This window comes from Durio zibethinus, chromosome 5 (genome assembly GCF_047325235.1).
Source record: "Durio zibethinus cultivar Kanyao isolate XHJ-2024 chromosome 5, ASM4732523v1, whole genome shotgun sequence".
Classification (NCBI taxonomy): domain Eukaryota; kingdom Viridiplantae; phylum Streptophyta; class Magnoliopsida; order Malvales; family Malvaceae; genus Durio; species Durio zibethinus.
This window is the reverse complement of record NC_143166.1, coordinates 29148938-29163778: the sequence shown is the minus strand read 5'-3', so window position 1 is coordinate 29163778 and position 14841 is coordinate 29148938. Positions and strand designations below refer to the sequence as shown.

At 31.3% G+C, this 14841-nt stretch overlaps 3 protein-coding genes across 4 annotated transcripts; 2 read left to right on the top strand and 1 right to left on the bottom strand.

The window, feature by feature from the left end:
- The first annotated feature begins 704 nt into the window (after positions 1–704).
- On the top strand, positions 705–1996 carry LOC111282554 (uncharacterized protein At5g23160-like). 2 transcript variants are annotated; one of them, XM_022870678.2, is made up of 2 exons: positions 705–1185; positions 1334–1996. In XM_022870678.2, exons 1-2 carry the CDS (start codon positions 859–861, stop codon positions 1823–1825), a joined length of 819 nt encoding a protein of 272 aa, XP_022726413.2. In that variant the 5' UTR covers positions 705–858; the 3' UTR covers positions 1826–1996. The 2 variants fall into 2 exon arrangements, with proteins under 2 accessions (XP_022726413.2, XP_089617625.1); XM_089761499.1 differs by having other exon boundaries at positions 792–1185; positions 1346–1996.
- A 3882-nt stretch (positions 1997–5878) lies between these two features.
- On the top strand, positions 5879–7432 carry LOC111282042 (large ribosomal subunit protein eL42). The gene is made up of 4 exons (XM_022869948.2): positions 5879–6036; positions 6665–6844; positions 7041–7115; positions 7216–7432. The coding sequence occupies exons 1-4, from the start codon at positions 6034–6036 to the stop codon at positions 7273–7275; spliced, it is 318 nt and encodes a 105-aa protein (XP_022725683.1). The 5' UTR covers positions 5879–6033; the 3' UTR covers positions 7276–7432.
- A 3659-nt stretch (positions 7433–11091) lies between these two features.
- LOC111282041 (uncharacterized) lies at positions 11092–14569 on the bottom strand. The gene is made up of 3 exons (XM_022869947.2): positions 13966–14569; positions 13560–13690; positions 11092–12165 (listed from the first exon to the last, which is right to left on the bottom strand). Exons 1-3 carry the CDS (start codon positions 14167–14169, stop codon positions 11358–11360), a joined length of 1143 nt encoding a protein of 380 aa, XP_022725682.2. The 5' UTR covers positions 14170–14569; the 3' UTR covers positions 11092–11357.
- Positions 14570–14841: the final 272 nt, after the last annotated feature.

Here is a 14841-nt window from a genome sequence, read left to right as displayed (position 1 = left end):
AATTCTTTATTGTTAAAAATATAATATTGTCATTATAATTTTTTTTTTATAATTTTATCAACTCGTCATATTTTTATTAATATATTTTTTACATTAATAAATATGATAGAATATTTTTTTTACAAAAATAAAATAAATTTTATTATCTATCATTAATTGACCCCTCCAAAATTAAATGTGAATATCAACCACCGTTTATACTTGTCATGGAATGAAAGTACACCATATCTCAAGTAACTTACTAACTTTTGTGAGTCAATCTGAGGTCTTTTTGTTTGCAATTGCATGTGGCTAATTATCCTTTTCGTCATAGATATTAAAGTAATTAAAGAGGGAAATTTTTAAAAAAATATTTTCTTGGTTACCTAATTAAGATATGATAACAAGATATCTCACTTAAATGAATATGTTATTTTTAAATTTTGAATGATCTAAATAATAATATTTATTTTTATTGATGATTAAACTAAAAATATTTTTAAAAAATTAAATAATGGAATGCGTCAATATCTACCAAAATAAAAAAGAAATAACTGATTTTTAATCTTTTAAAATTAATTTTATCAAATCAATATGGCATGTTGTTTGTATTGTGCATTAAGGAAGCTGGCAACAGCAATCGTAGAATTGGTGAAAGCGTGGACAAGGTGAAAACGTGTAAGATCAAACGACTCAGCCACGATATACAAGTCATCTCTCCCAAATCCAACCTGAATTATTCCTGCAAAAAAAAAAAAAAAGTCTTCTTTATGAATAGAATAATAAGTCATTATTATTTAGTTATAGGACCCAAGAAGAGAACCAACCATTTGGGGTTTTCAAACTCCTCCATGCCCACTTCTCCCTTCTCTCTCTTCCATGGCCGAACCCCTAAAGAAAACCCATCAAACCAACCCCAGAAGCAGTTGCTTTCTCGGTTGTTTTGGGTTTTCTAAGAAGAAAAAACCCCTGGAAAAAACCATTCAAACCAGTGTCAGCCGTACTAAAACGGTGCCCGTAGTTAACACCGAGAAGGCAGAGTCTGATAGCAAAAGCCATATGTCAAAGATGATCAAGAAGAAATCTGATAGCAAGCTTTCCTCTGAACCTCAGAGCCCTGCCAATCATAAACATTCACATCAAAATTCCAAAGCTAATCAGCAACTTGTATCCTCCAATCAAGCTGCAAGAGAGAGGCCTAATGAGGTTAGTGTAAATGTGTTGAAATTCTAAGCTTATTCTAGTTAAATTAATTAGCTTTATTACATTATTACGTAGTTGAAAAGGTAATCTATATCGTCACTTTGAACATTTTGTTTTACATAATTTCTACTTTTGGATTTCACTGTTTCAGACAAAGCTGCAGGGACCTGAACCGAATATCTTCCTCGGGAATAAGAAACTTTTGGACCCAACGAGAACAGGGTCAAGCCTACCGGGTTCACCGAACGTCAAGCCCAAAACCAAACCCAAAACACAAGCGGAGTTGTCCCACACGGTTTCGTTGCCGCTCCCAGGTAGGAACCAGCGAGTGGGGAATCCCCGGATTCATGCTCGGATCAACTTAAAGGATGAGCTTCAACAGAAAAACAATGACCCCGTGATGGGTATGTATATTATCATGGTGACCTTGATAATAATGTTAGTTTGGGGTCGATTATGTGCCATTCTTTGTACGTCGGCATGGTTTTATTTTTGCCCTCGTTTTCCAACCACAATTAACAACAGTGACATTACTGTTCAAAGACCCGTCAACTCGAATGATTTAGATTTGAATTCGGAGGGGTACAAAAAGAGGGTGGTGTTGGAGGGGTTGCTCGACAGGAACCACCGGGTTACCCTATGAAACTTTTGTACATAATATTTTTCCTTTGGTTCTGATGCGCACTTTAGATGTAACTATATATGTTTTACTAAAGTGTGCCTGATGGGCATTTTGTTTGAAAATTTAGCAGTAAACCTTTGTTAAAATGTGTTGGAGTCAATGTCTTCTAGAATCAAAGTTCAGTTTTTCCAATTTGGTGCTCTTTGTTTAATTGGCAGTAAGCACGTTTCGAAGACTTGGTAAATAACTAGGGTGATGTGGACTTGGGTTTGTGTAGCTCAAACATGGTTGTCAGCTTTAGTTGTCTGTTTCTCCATCACCCAACATCCACCAGAGAATTTAAGAGAAAAACTAAATCTATATCAAATATATTATTTATTTGTTTATTAATTCTTTTTAGATTAACCTGTTTTCCTGTTGATTACAAAACTGAAATGTGAAGCATTAATGGTGTTTTGCTTTGCTTTTCTTTTTTTTTTTAAATATTCTACAGGACTCCAACCAAATTTAGTTGACATTTTCTTCTCAGTTTCCTTTTTTTTTTCCACCTCTTCATCAGGCGATAGAACAGCTGAGAAGAGTGAAGAGGCTTCTGCCTTTTTGACTAATGGTTTTGTTGGTTGTTTCTGCATAACCAAGCTGGCTATTAATTATGGTGTGTTTGGTTTTCTTTTCTTCAAACAAATAAATACTAGTATATTATTATTACTACTCTCATTTAAGAATTGTAATTTTCTTCATGCTAATCCTAGTGACCAGTGAGGAAAAAAATTGTGGTAGTTAGCTATATTAACTAAAACATGCATGACCACTGGCCTCATTGTCAAACTAAATTGAAAGCCTGCTAATTTACATTTCGGCGAAGGATTAAGTTACATATACCTAAAATTAACGGATTTATATTATTTTATAATTTATTGTAAGAATAATATTTTAAAAATTTTTTTCTAATTAATTTTAAATGATGGCACATGATGGTTTAATAACTCTTCAAGTAACATGTTAGTTAATAAATTTAAATTTTAAGTATTATATTAAAGATTTTTAAAGTTCAAATATTATATTAAATATTTTATTATAGTTTAAAAGCTATTTGTAACATTAACTAAGATTTTAATATTTTCAAAAAATAAGTATGAATTTTTAATCAATTTAAAATTTAGAATATATTATTTACATGAATAGAATATGAAATTCAACGACTGGATTAACAAAATATATACCGTTCAATTTCATATCCTATTTATGTGGATAATATATATTAAATTTAAATTAATTAAAAATATTTTTTTATAATATAAAATTTTCAATTGTTAAATACATATCAAAGAATATGGTTATTCTTAATCAATGTTATATAAATATCAAATTGAATTGAAAATTTACGTGAACCATAAACATAAAGATTTTGCTAAATGTAGCAGTCCATTTTCTTAAAATACTAGTATTTCTGAGGACTAAACTAAGATGATGTTGATAGTGAGAAAAAGAAAAACCACCAACATTTCATTTATGGATATATATGATCTTTAATATTTGAAAGACGAAAATGCATGCTTATCTTTTTTTTAATATGCAATTTAAAAAGAAAATCATGTAATATATTACGAGGATAGAAAAAAAAATTGTAAATATTAAAAATTTAATTTTATACTTGTTAAATATTATTTTTTAAGATTGATTATATGAATTAATCGAATTAATTTTAATCACATCATGATTTGCCCTATTTAATTTTTTTGTTTTTATGAAAGTTACAACTTACATTATAAACTGAATTTTTCTAAAGAAATATATATAAATTAAATTTATACAATTAAGTATTATATTTCGTATGAAAATTATTTTGATTTATTTTTTAAAATGGAAAAAGTTAAAGATCATGATAATAACTAGTCTTCCCAATACAAAAATTACTTTACAAATTTTTTTTAAAAATTAATTATCTAATTTACCTTGCATTATTTCCTAACATGTCATATAAATTCCATTTAGTTAGTATAATCATATAAATAAATTATAAGCAATTAATATTGATTTCTCGAAAATAAATAAAGGAAATAAATTAAATTCGGTAATTAATTTTTTAAATATATAAAATTAAATTAAAATATAGAAAATCTTTGCACTATTTGACTCAGAAGCTCTCATTTTCTCTCTTCCAGTCTCTTCAATTTTGATTTATTTTTATGAGCAAAAATGAAAAATATAATCATCTCTTATATTTTCTTTCTCTAACTTTTTTCTTCTAACAAATAAAAATGAAAGTTATTTTCTTTTGACTTTTCTACTCACCCTCTTTTATCCTCCCACTTAATTTTCATCCTATCAAACAAAACGTATTGATAGAAAATAAAGTCTACATTTAGCATGGCTAACCAAAAGTCCTATATTATTTTAGACCAAAACTTCAAATGACACATCAAGAAAAAACTTGCTACAGGTTGATTACTCAACGCATTATGAAGAGGTTAAATTTTATTGAATAGATTTAGAAAATTATTGGAATAATTTATTTTGTTTAAAATAATTATATCCTTCTACATGTGTTAGTATGTGTTCATTTTTTTTAATTTTTAAAAATATAAGTTGATAAATTTAATATTTGATTTTTTTTATAAATTATTCTAAAGTATAAATCTTTCAAGAAAATATTTAAGTAAAGAGAAGAATAAATTTAAAAAAAAAAGAGAAAAAAAGAATTAAAAGATTTCATGAAAAATTTTTATTCTGTCTTTTAACATCGAAGAGTGTTAGACATGGAAAAAACTGCTTAAGCTTAGGCAGTTAGCTTCCTCCCTGATTAATTTCACTTCCAGTGTAGCAAATCCCTTTCTGGAGCCAAGGTATGTAATAAAATCTGGTATGTATAACGCTGCAAAAATTTGTAATGGCATTCGAGATAAACAAACCGCAAGGGAACTGGGATAAGTTGATCTGCTTTTAGCATAACATCCCCAAGCAAGGACTGATAGCTTGGATGGCTATCCCAAAAATGCTGCCCACTCTTCTCAGACTTTCTTCTTGGAATTTTCCTCTTGCAAACTGCTTGTGTTTCCTTTGTAAATAAACTAACGAGGATAGAGATTATTTATATTTCTCTTGCTTTTATAGTAAGCTAGTATAAAGTGTTGCATTGTTTTGGTTTTCAAAGGGATGTGGATGAATTGTCATATGAATTTGGTTGGATAAAGTCATTGAAGGGAAAATCTCTACCGGTGGTAATTCTTAAAATAGCTTGGATGCATGCAACTATTTCATTTGGATGGAAAGGAACAATAGTAAGTTTGGAGGGAAAGTTTGTGAAGCTAAGGAAATTTTCATTTGTATAGGGTTTAGATTATAAGATTTTTCACGGGCAACAAAGGACAAACAGTTTCTTCTTTAAGACTTCTTGATTCTTTGTAAATTTTAGTTACAAGTTATATTCTTCTATTTGTATAGTTTTGTTTAAGAATAACAAAATAATTCATATTAAATGAGTTTCGATTTATTCTGTTCCAATAAAATTAGATTTTTATTAAAAATTTTGATGTTCAGTTAAATTGAAGTTTTTTTTTTTTTTAAAGGCAAGTTCAAGTTTGAGTTAGGTTTTAGGCTACATTGCTTCAATCAAGCCCGGATATATATAAAAAAATGTATTTATTATTTATTTAATTTTATATTTATTTATTATATTAATAAAATTATTATTTAATATTTTAATTTAAAATATTAACTTAATAAAAATATTATATTTATGTATCAAATGTAATTTATATTTAAAAAATAATATTTTATAAATATTATATTAAAATTAAATTATTAAATTAATTTTTGATCAAATTAATTACGATTTATATATACATAAGTTGAATTGGATAAAAAAAATATTTTGGATCAAGTTAGAGTCGAATTTAAATATTAAGAGGTCGAGACGGTAAAAATCTGCCGATTCAATCCGTTTCCACCCCTAATTTTGTTAGTGTTGTACAATCTTTTTTATGGCAAGTTCTATCCCTGCTTTCTTAGATAAATAAAATGTCATTTATCCAAAGAAAAAAACATTGAATTAAAAACCCAAAAGCCCAAAACCAGAGCAACCAAAAGCCCAAAATCCAATCCTTAAGGAAGCCACTAAAAACCCTAGAGTCAGGAATCAATATATTTGTTAGATTGTTGGATCGACTGCCTACTAGTTTACCATCTTCACCGAACAGAGTTCAGTTTCACTCCCTTCAGCAGCAGCCATGGTAGTTCTTTGTCTCCCTAACTCTGCCTCTTATTTATTTAGTTCCTTTATCTTTTGAGCATCTCTTTTGGCTCTGCTATTTTTCCCGTACAAAATGTTTCTATTTTAGGTCTGCTATTTGGTTTATGATCATGATTATATATTAGCATTTGGGTGGGGAGAAGTGGGATTGTAGAGTTTAGGATTTCTCTTTCTTTTTTCCTTCTTTTTTTGTTTTAGAAATTTATGGTGAAATTATTTTCGTCTATCTGCCTTTCATGTAATTTTTCCCAGTTTTTGGGTTAGGTTACTTAAGTTTTTATTTTTTATATGTTTCTTGATACTTGTATTGCTGAAATCAGTGTTAAAGATGAAGATTTTGTACTATTTTGGTGAATCAATGATAACTTTAGGATGTGTTAAATCTGAAATTTGGCCATGATTTGATGGCTTTAGTCTTGGGTCTCTCTCAGAAATCCTAGTATAAAATAAGTTGATGAGATTGCAAAGTAAGGGTAAATTTTGTTGGTGGCAGTGCTGTTTGTTTTTTGCTGTGGATGAAGTGTAATCTAGGTCTTCATTGAGGAAATTGTTGCTAAATTTATTACTTTTGAATTTGTTTTGAGAGTAATTGCGACTTTGTATTGCAGGTGAACGTACCTAAGACTAAGAAGACTTACTGCAAGAGCAAGGAGTGCAGGAAGCACACTTTGCACAAGGTTACACAATATAAGAAGGGTAAAGATAGTTTGGCTGCGCAAGGGAAACGCCGCTATGATCGCAAACAATCGGGTTATGGTGGTCAGACCAAACCAGTGTTCCACAAGAAGGTAATTTTTATGACACTTATCTTTTATTCTTGGATGGATATTAGTTATATAATGAAAAGATTAAGAATTCTATGCTGCATATTTAGGTAATAGTTTTGTAAGGGATATTTAGTTATTCGTTTTATCATTTTGATTGCTGCTATTTCTTGAGACTGCAAGCCTTTGAATATATATTGACTGTGTATCCTCTGAACAGGCAAAGACCACCAAGAAGATTGTTCTAAGGCTGCAATGCCAAGGTTGCAAGCATGTATCGCAGCATCCAATCAAGGTTGGTGCACTGAAAATCCCATGCTATTTTATTTTTGTTTTCTTTTACCATGTTGTTTCATGAGCTAATATTTGGTTCTTTTTTTTACCGGTTTTTGCAGAGGTGCAAGCACTTTGAGATTGGTGGAGACAAAAAGGGGAAGGGAACATCTCTATTCTAAATGTGTTATTCATGTCATATGCTATGTTGGTTTACTGCAGTAGTTGGAACTTAAGGCAGTACGGATTTTAAAAAAAAGTTAGCTTTTAATTTTCTGATATTGTTTTTCAGAGGATATGGTGTTATTGAAGTACTTAATGACATATATTGTTCTCACAGTTATCGATTGTTTCATTAGTATTTTTTTTAATTTAATTGTCTTTAGCAGCTTCCACAATGTGTTTTGGGTAAGAGGAAATCAGCACAAGGTAAGCATAACCCTTGTTCCATATTTAGTTTTTTCCAAAGTTAAAGATGAAAGGAGAGGTAATGAAAATTGATTCAACTTTAATCACATAGGAGAAGTAGCATTATTCTCTCGTTTCACGTCTCCATGGATCATAGTTATTGATTCAATATCACTGAGATAATACCAGAAGGAAAAGATATTACCATCTTATCAATAACATAATGTGAAATTCACATTTAATTGATTTTCAAGAGAAGAAACTCCTCGAGTCTTAAACCCATCAGATCCCCATTGGTCTATTCCCGTTTTCCAAAGCGCTAGCAAGATCTCGTTGCGAAGGCAACCATGAGGACCTTAATTTCAAGTACCAAGCGGCTCATTTATTACACCACCACCGCCTGGACCTCCCTATACCGTTCCAAACCCCGAAACTACAGCCTGATACCGATGGTGATCGAGCATTCCCCCTGCGGAGAGAGTACTTACGACATAATCTCTCGTCTCCTTACGAAAAGGATCGTCTGCATAAACGGACCCATCAATGACCACACTGCCCACGTCGTCATGGCCCCACTCCTCTTCCTCGAATCCAAAACCCCCTCCAAACCTCAACTCTCCCGGCGGCCAAGTCGTTGCAGGTCCTTCCCTTTTTACCTTTTTCAATTTCCAAAATACCTAATTCTATCATAATTCTTTGATATTATTTTTGTACTGGCGTTGCTATTTATAATACGATGCAGTACATTAAGTCTTCAATCAAAACAATGTGAAACAATTTGCTTTGGGTGTGATGTTATTGTCAGTTGCAAGAATGATAAAGTTTGGTTGAAAAGTAAAAGCGATTGGAAGTGAGCTTTAAGAGGGTTACGTAAAATATAATAAGATGGTTTACAATAAGATAAGAAAGTTGTTCATTAATTATGCTATATAATTTAAGGATAAAGAAATTATCAATTAATTATGTATAATTTTGCATGCAAATAATTTACGAAATTAGTTATAAATATGTAAAACAGTTATTTCTAAATTATGAGTGAAAATTATCATTGACTTATCCCTCAACTTTTCTTTCTTTTCTAGTCTCTTACTTTCAACTTCTCTTTTATTTTTGTCACATACTTTGTTATTTTTTGCTTTAATTTCTTTTTTTTTTTCCATTACTATCTATATCAAAGCCACATAAATCCAAACATTCTAGGAAAACATAAAAAACAACCGAGAAGGTACTTGATATAACATTTATATTACTATGAATGCATATGACCCCAAATCTAAGATTGAATTGTCCAATTTTGATGGATATAACCCAAAAGGGTGGATCAAGAAATGTCAAAAGTATTTTGTTAGTTTTTTCATTTCAAATCATAAAAAATTAGAAATGATAATAATGTATTTGCCAAGGAAAGCAAAAACCTGGTTTGATAGTTACATCATATAAAAGAATACTTTGATTTGGTTAGAGTTTGTCCGAGTTTGTTTATGATTTATGCAATAAATTTTGTAATAGGACTTAGTTGGATGTGATAGAAGATTTTAATAAGCTAGTTCAGAAAAATATAGTGGAAGACTACCAAGAGAGGTTTGAAGAATTGAAGTCATACATTTAAACCTCATCTAAATGAAAGAATACTTCATTGGCTTAAGGAGTACTTTCTAGTTTAAAGGATACCTACAGACAAGCTAAGCTACACGAACTTTCTAATTTGGGTCTTGAACATGCTACATTTTGGGTCCTGAAGATGCAACATGTGTGGATTATATGGTTCCCTTCTTTTGATCCTTAGAGATAAGAATCATCTAGTTGTAGGAATAATGAAGTTGGGTTAAAAGATAAAAAAATCTGAACTATGAAAGAAGTTGGTAGCAGAATGTTAAGTGAAATTAAAGCAGTGACAGATCTACAATTTTAAGTTAAGAAATGTCAAATTAAACAACTGGAATTTGAAAAAAAATTTTAGCATATAATATGTTATTATTTTATCAAACGTTATAAAAATTTTGAGTAAATATAACATTTCATAATATAACCATAAATAAGAAAATTCAAGTATTAAAATAAAAAAATATAACTATTTAACAAATACATTTATTTTTTAATTTTTTAATGAGAATTAAATTATAATATTAATATTTTTTACAAATTAATTAAAATTTGAGAATCGAAAATTTTTTTATCTTAAAACTTTTTTTTTTAAAATTATAAATATAAATTACAATTATAATTAATTATTACATAACTGAATAACCAAACAAATAAATTAATCAATAAATTAAAATATAACTAAATAAATTCAACATAAAATTGAAACAAATCCATGAAACTTTAACTTAAAATCTAAGTTCTAAACATTTGTAATTACAAAAAATAACATTTTATATTTTTAAGAGAGCTATTTTTTTATTTTTAAAGGAATACTTATAAATTAATACATTATATATTAAAGGACTTGAAAAATATTTGGCGGGGTCATGATCCCCTTTGATTTCAATGTAGTTTCGTTACTGAGCTTAAGTGAATTGTCATGTGAAATTATAACAATCTTGCTAAGTAATTTAGTGATAAAAAAGTTGTAATCCTTGTTAAGGATAAAAGAAGTTATCGATTAATTATGTAGTGCGATAGTAATTTATAAAATGAGTTATAAATATATAAAATGATATCATGAATGAAAATTATCATTAAATTCTGTAACTTTTCTTTTGTTGATCTCGTACTCTTAACTTCTCTTTCTGATCTCACACTCTGCTCTTTTCTAGCCTAATATCTTCACTTTCCATAACCATTCATTTTATCATACGGCGTGAGTTGCATCCTTGGCTTCTCTCCTTTTGCCAGCGGGCGTCAAGGGTGAAAGGCGGTCCCTCCCGCATGATTCATCAGCCTTCTGGTGGATACAGTATAACCATTCACACTAAGCAGATTGTTCGCGTTCGGAACTCCTTGACTGCTTTGTATTGGAAGCACGCGGAGCAATCAGTTGATGTCATTCAGAGAAGAATATGGATAGGGATTATTTTATGACCCCTTAAGAAGCTAAAAAGTTTGGGCTAATTGATGAAGTTATTGATCAAAGGCCTAAGGTTCTGGTCACTGATGCTGTTGCTAATGAAACCAAAGACAGCAAAGAGAGCAAAGATAAGGGTTCCAATTACGATTAGAGGTGTTAAGCTCTTTGATGATTATAATTGCTGCTGTCCTCCAATTACATGGAATTAATTTCTTTGATGATTAATTGATGCTTCTGGAATTAATTTCTGTGATTTAAGAAGCTTCCTGGCTAAAATCAGTACTTCTATGAAACCATAGGCATAAAGTTTTGCCGCAAAATTTTTTTATTTGAGAATCTTTTAGGTATGTGCGCTTAAGTGGAAAATTATACATGATGAGTGTTTAGAAATTAGATGGATGGGCTTAATGCTTAAAACAAAATAAAAAAAGTAAAAATAAAAATAAAAAATTGATTTGAATGGCCCTGAGAGTAGTCGGAAGAGTTTGAATATTTTGACATATAAATTCATTTGTTTAATTTTATTTAACGCATTAGGTCGACGATTGTTTGCAAAGTAAATACAATCAGTCTGAAAACATTCAAAGAAACAGGACCAGCAATCACACATACCTTTCAATGAAAAAATGGTTAAAAGTGAAGTGAAACAATAATATATTACACAAATTACATATATATTGACAAATTTTAAATAAACTAAGGGAAACTACAATATTATTGGACTTTTTTTTTCCTTAAATTCTTTTTCTATCTATATACTCCTCAAAGAGCCAAGAATTGGGGTACTCACAAGTTGTGGTCCAAATCTGATATGTAAATTGGGAATATGATGCAGTCAAAGGGGAGCTAATCAAGCGCCGCTTTGTTTTTACGACCGGACATTGGTTTTGGCAATCCATCAAAAATAGGTCTTGTAATGCCTACAGTGGACAGTGTTTGTAAATCAGGCTTCAAACTCCATTTGGTCGCTGGCCAGAGGGATGACAAATTACTACTGTCCTGATCTTGCAAACTCGATGTGCTCGATGACTTCCTCACTACAGAAAATCCATCAACCATGCAGTCATCTCCAAGAACTGATGGTGTGGGATTGAACCCAGAGACCTCGGCATCGGCTCCTGAATTAGTGCGGCTTGCTGCTTTGGATCTTAGCGCCAAGCCTTTCGCTGTTATTGTTGAAAATCCTCCCCCGCTGGCGTTATCCTCCTTCAACAGTCTTTCAGGGGTATGAGCAGTAAAGTCGGCCTCAGATTTCTGCCGTCTTCTAATCAGTTTCTCATTTGACTTATCAGGTTCACCTTCTCTAGCTTCTCCAGCAGACATTATCTCAGCTACAACTTCACCATTCTCATCTAAAAATCCATTAGCTACGCTTCTACACTTCTGATGAAGCTTCAAAGATGGGTTGGAAGCAGAGGAGGGTTTAAGGAATGTACCATCCTCCAGATAGTGAGCTTCTCCTTTCCTGTATACTGACATCTCAAAACCTTCAGATATCTTCTTTCCTTCTGTTGGTTTAAGGCCATAGTAACCTTGTAACGAGCTCATGGCTGGGGAGACCCTTCGAGGAGGAGTCTTCAGTCTCAAAGACTGGAATGAGTCAAGCAAATCAGGAGGAAAATGTTGGGCTGGGGTTTGGTTGGCACTGCTTTGTCTGCAAAGAATTGTCACACATAGTGAGCTCAATTTAAACAACCAATCAGAATCAAGAGCCACAGAGATCAGAGATCTATCTTGCAGAATTTTAAAGGTGAGAGAAATTAGTAAGAACTTCACACATTCTTAAGCAACTCACTGAAACATTGATTATCAATTTCTTAAGAACTGACTCCTTAGATAGCACTTCTTAGTGTGCCCTAGAGTGTCAAATCTAAAGGATAATTACCATTGGAAACAATGTCCACCCAGAATATAGAATTTTTACATCTAGCAACAAATGAAGAGTCCAAGCATGCATTTTTCAGAAGAATGCAGAATTGCAGTTCCATTAAGAGGTGGCTATACATGAAAACCCTCTGCTACAATAACCAGCAAAACACATTAATTTTGCACCAGGGAAACCAGCTAACACTACAGACCAGAAATCAACTACAGGATAACAGCTAATACATTAATGTTTCCTCACATAAAATAGCAAGTCTAAGGCTACTGGATATCTCCTCTCTAGAACTATACACATCATAAAGGAAAATTAAAAAGTACTGCTATAGTAAGGAAACAACATAGGAAAAAACGCATTTATAGGCTAACCAGGATCCCCATTAAAATCCTAGATTTCAAATTTGAACGAGCACCATCGTCCAACATTCTCAAAAGCACTTACTATGATGTAATTGAAATACAGATTGTGATTTTTGCATGCAAATACCAGTTTGTTCGAACAAGAAAAAGTTTGTTGGATTAGAAAGCATTCCTTATCAGTTCTGATGTGAAGATCAATACCTTCAAAAATTACAAACTATTAAAAGACAATGTTAGTTGGAATGAAAAGATTTAATAAATCCTTAAATATTACTTATTCAAATGGTTTAGCAATAATGTGTTTGATAGAAGTTTTATGACACAAGGAATAAAGTTTGTTCTCAATGCATTAAGAATACAGCAGAGGGCGAGAATTTCTTAATGAACAAAAAAAAAAGGATGTAATAAGTGAATGCACCTAATTATGTTTAGTATCAAGATGATCTAATTTAAGGTTCTTACTACATTACTACATATATAAAGAAACAAATAAAAAGTGCATCAATCGTAAGAAAAAGGCATACCCAAATAGAACAATTCAAGTCATAATCATAAGAAAGCGATACTATAAAGCATGACTTACTGACCATTACAACCAACCCATCTTTCCTCTTGAGTTTTGATTTTTTGACAAATTCTTCCAAATTGCACTCTTAAGTTATGGAGTTTAACATACACAGGTGCAAATATGAAAATGCATATTATTTTAGCAATTATCTTAGTGCAGAAGTTAAGAGAGGTTAAGTAACGTTCACGAATAAATAAAAAAAAAGAACAAGACCATTAGTATTAGTAAGGACGAAATACCCCGGAGTTTCGGAACCATTTGAAAAGCATGGCGATGGGGGATGCCGGCCAGGTAAAGGGATCTGGAGTGACTTAAGAGCAAACATTTGAAGATCCGTAACCAGACCATTCATCTTTTTTATGTCAGCTACCTGATTATTTCACACCCACAACAACAACAATTTGTCAATACCTCTGCAGACCATAAACAATAAAAAATAAAAAAAAAACACTACCATACATAATTAGATTCAACTCTGATATCACCATTGGTCAGTTTCCCCAACCACCTTCCCAAAATATACCAACATGCTCATTTTCAAGTAGAAAAAACAGCACACAAAAAATTTATGGTATGATTTACAGAAGGAGAAAACGATTGAGAATCCTAAATTATCAATTAAAGAAAAACGGATGATATAGTTACCTCAACGCCGTATTTGATGGCGACACCAGCGAGAGTATCGAACCGGGACACGGGATGTTCAATAAAACCGGCAGCGGGCAAACTTTGATTCTTTTCTTTGTCTAAAACACTATAATCATTGCAAAAATTACTATAATAGCCATTGGTATTGTAACTGCAATCTCCATCTGCAATGCTGTTCCGCCTCTCTCTTTCCATCAGCATATCCTTCCGTTTCCGTTAAAAAAAACCCTAATTTTTTACCCTAATTTCATCTGTCCACTCTATTTGACTCTTCGATTCTTCTTCTTTTTTGGTGGAATCGAAATTCTTAACGAATTGATCCCTTGTCGACCGAATCGAAATAAATAAAAAAATTACAATTTTTAAGTAAAAAAGAAATAGTTAAAAAAAAAAAAGAAAAAAACGTAGATCTAAAGAGAAAGGAGGTGCGATAGGCAATTAAGCTAGCAGTTAGATAGATCGGGCGTTCCCTCCAGTGTTCCGGGACAACTGGGTGAAAGATCCTCTTGTCTGTTTTCAGGAAAAAGAGTAACAAGGAGCCTTCAAGTTCTGGGGGATGAGGCATAATAATAATTATCAACAAAATTATTATTTCAACTAAAAAAAAAAAGAAAATAATTGAAATAATACTATAAAAATAAAAACAGTGGGGATAAAAAAATTTTTAAAAAGAGTTGTAAAGTTTTGACCCAAAAAAGAATTAGGGGAAAGTTGATTAGTTATTTGGGAAACAACTGGCGTAGGAGTGTTCCCACCGAAACTCAGTTCCCTATGCCTACCCCATATGTAATGTCGGTCGTCTTCATCAATTTGGCTGTCATTTTTTTCTTTTTTACGTACAAGATAAAATGAAAAAATAATATTAAAATAAAA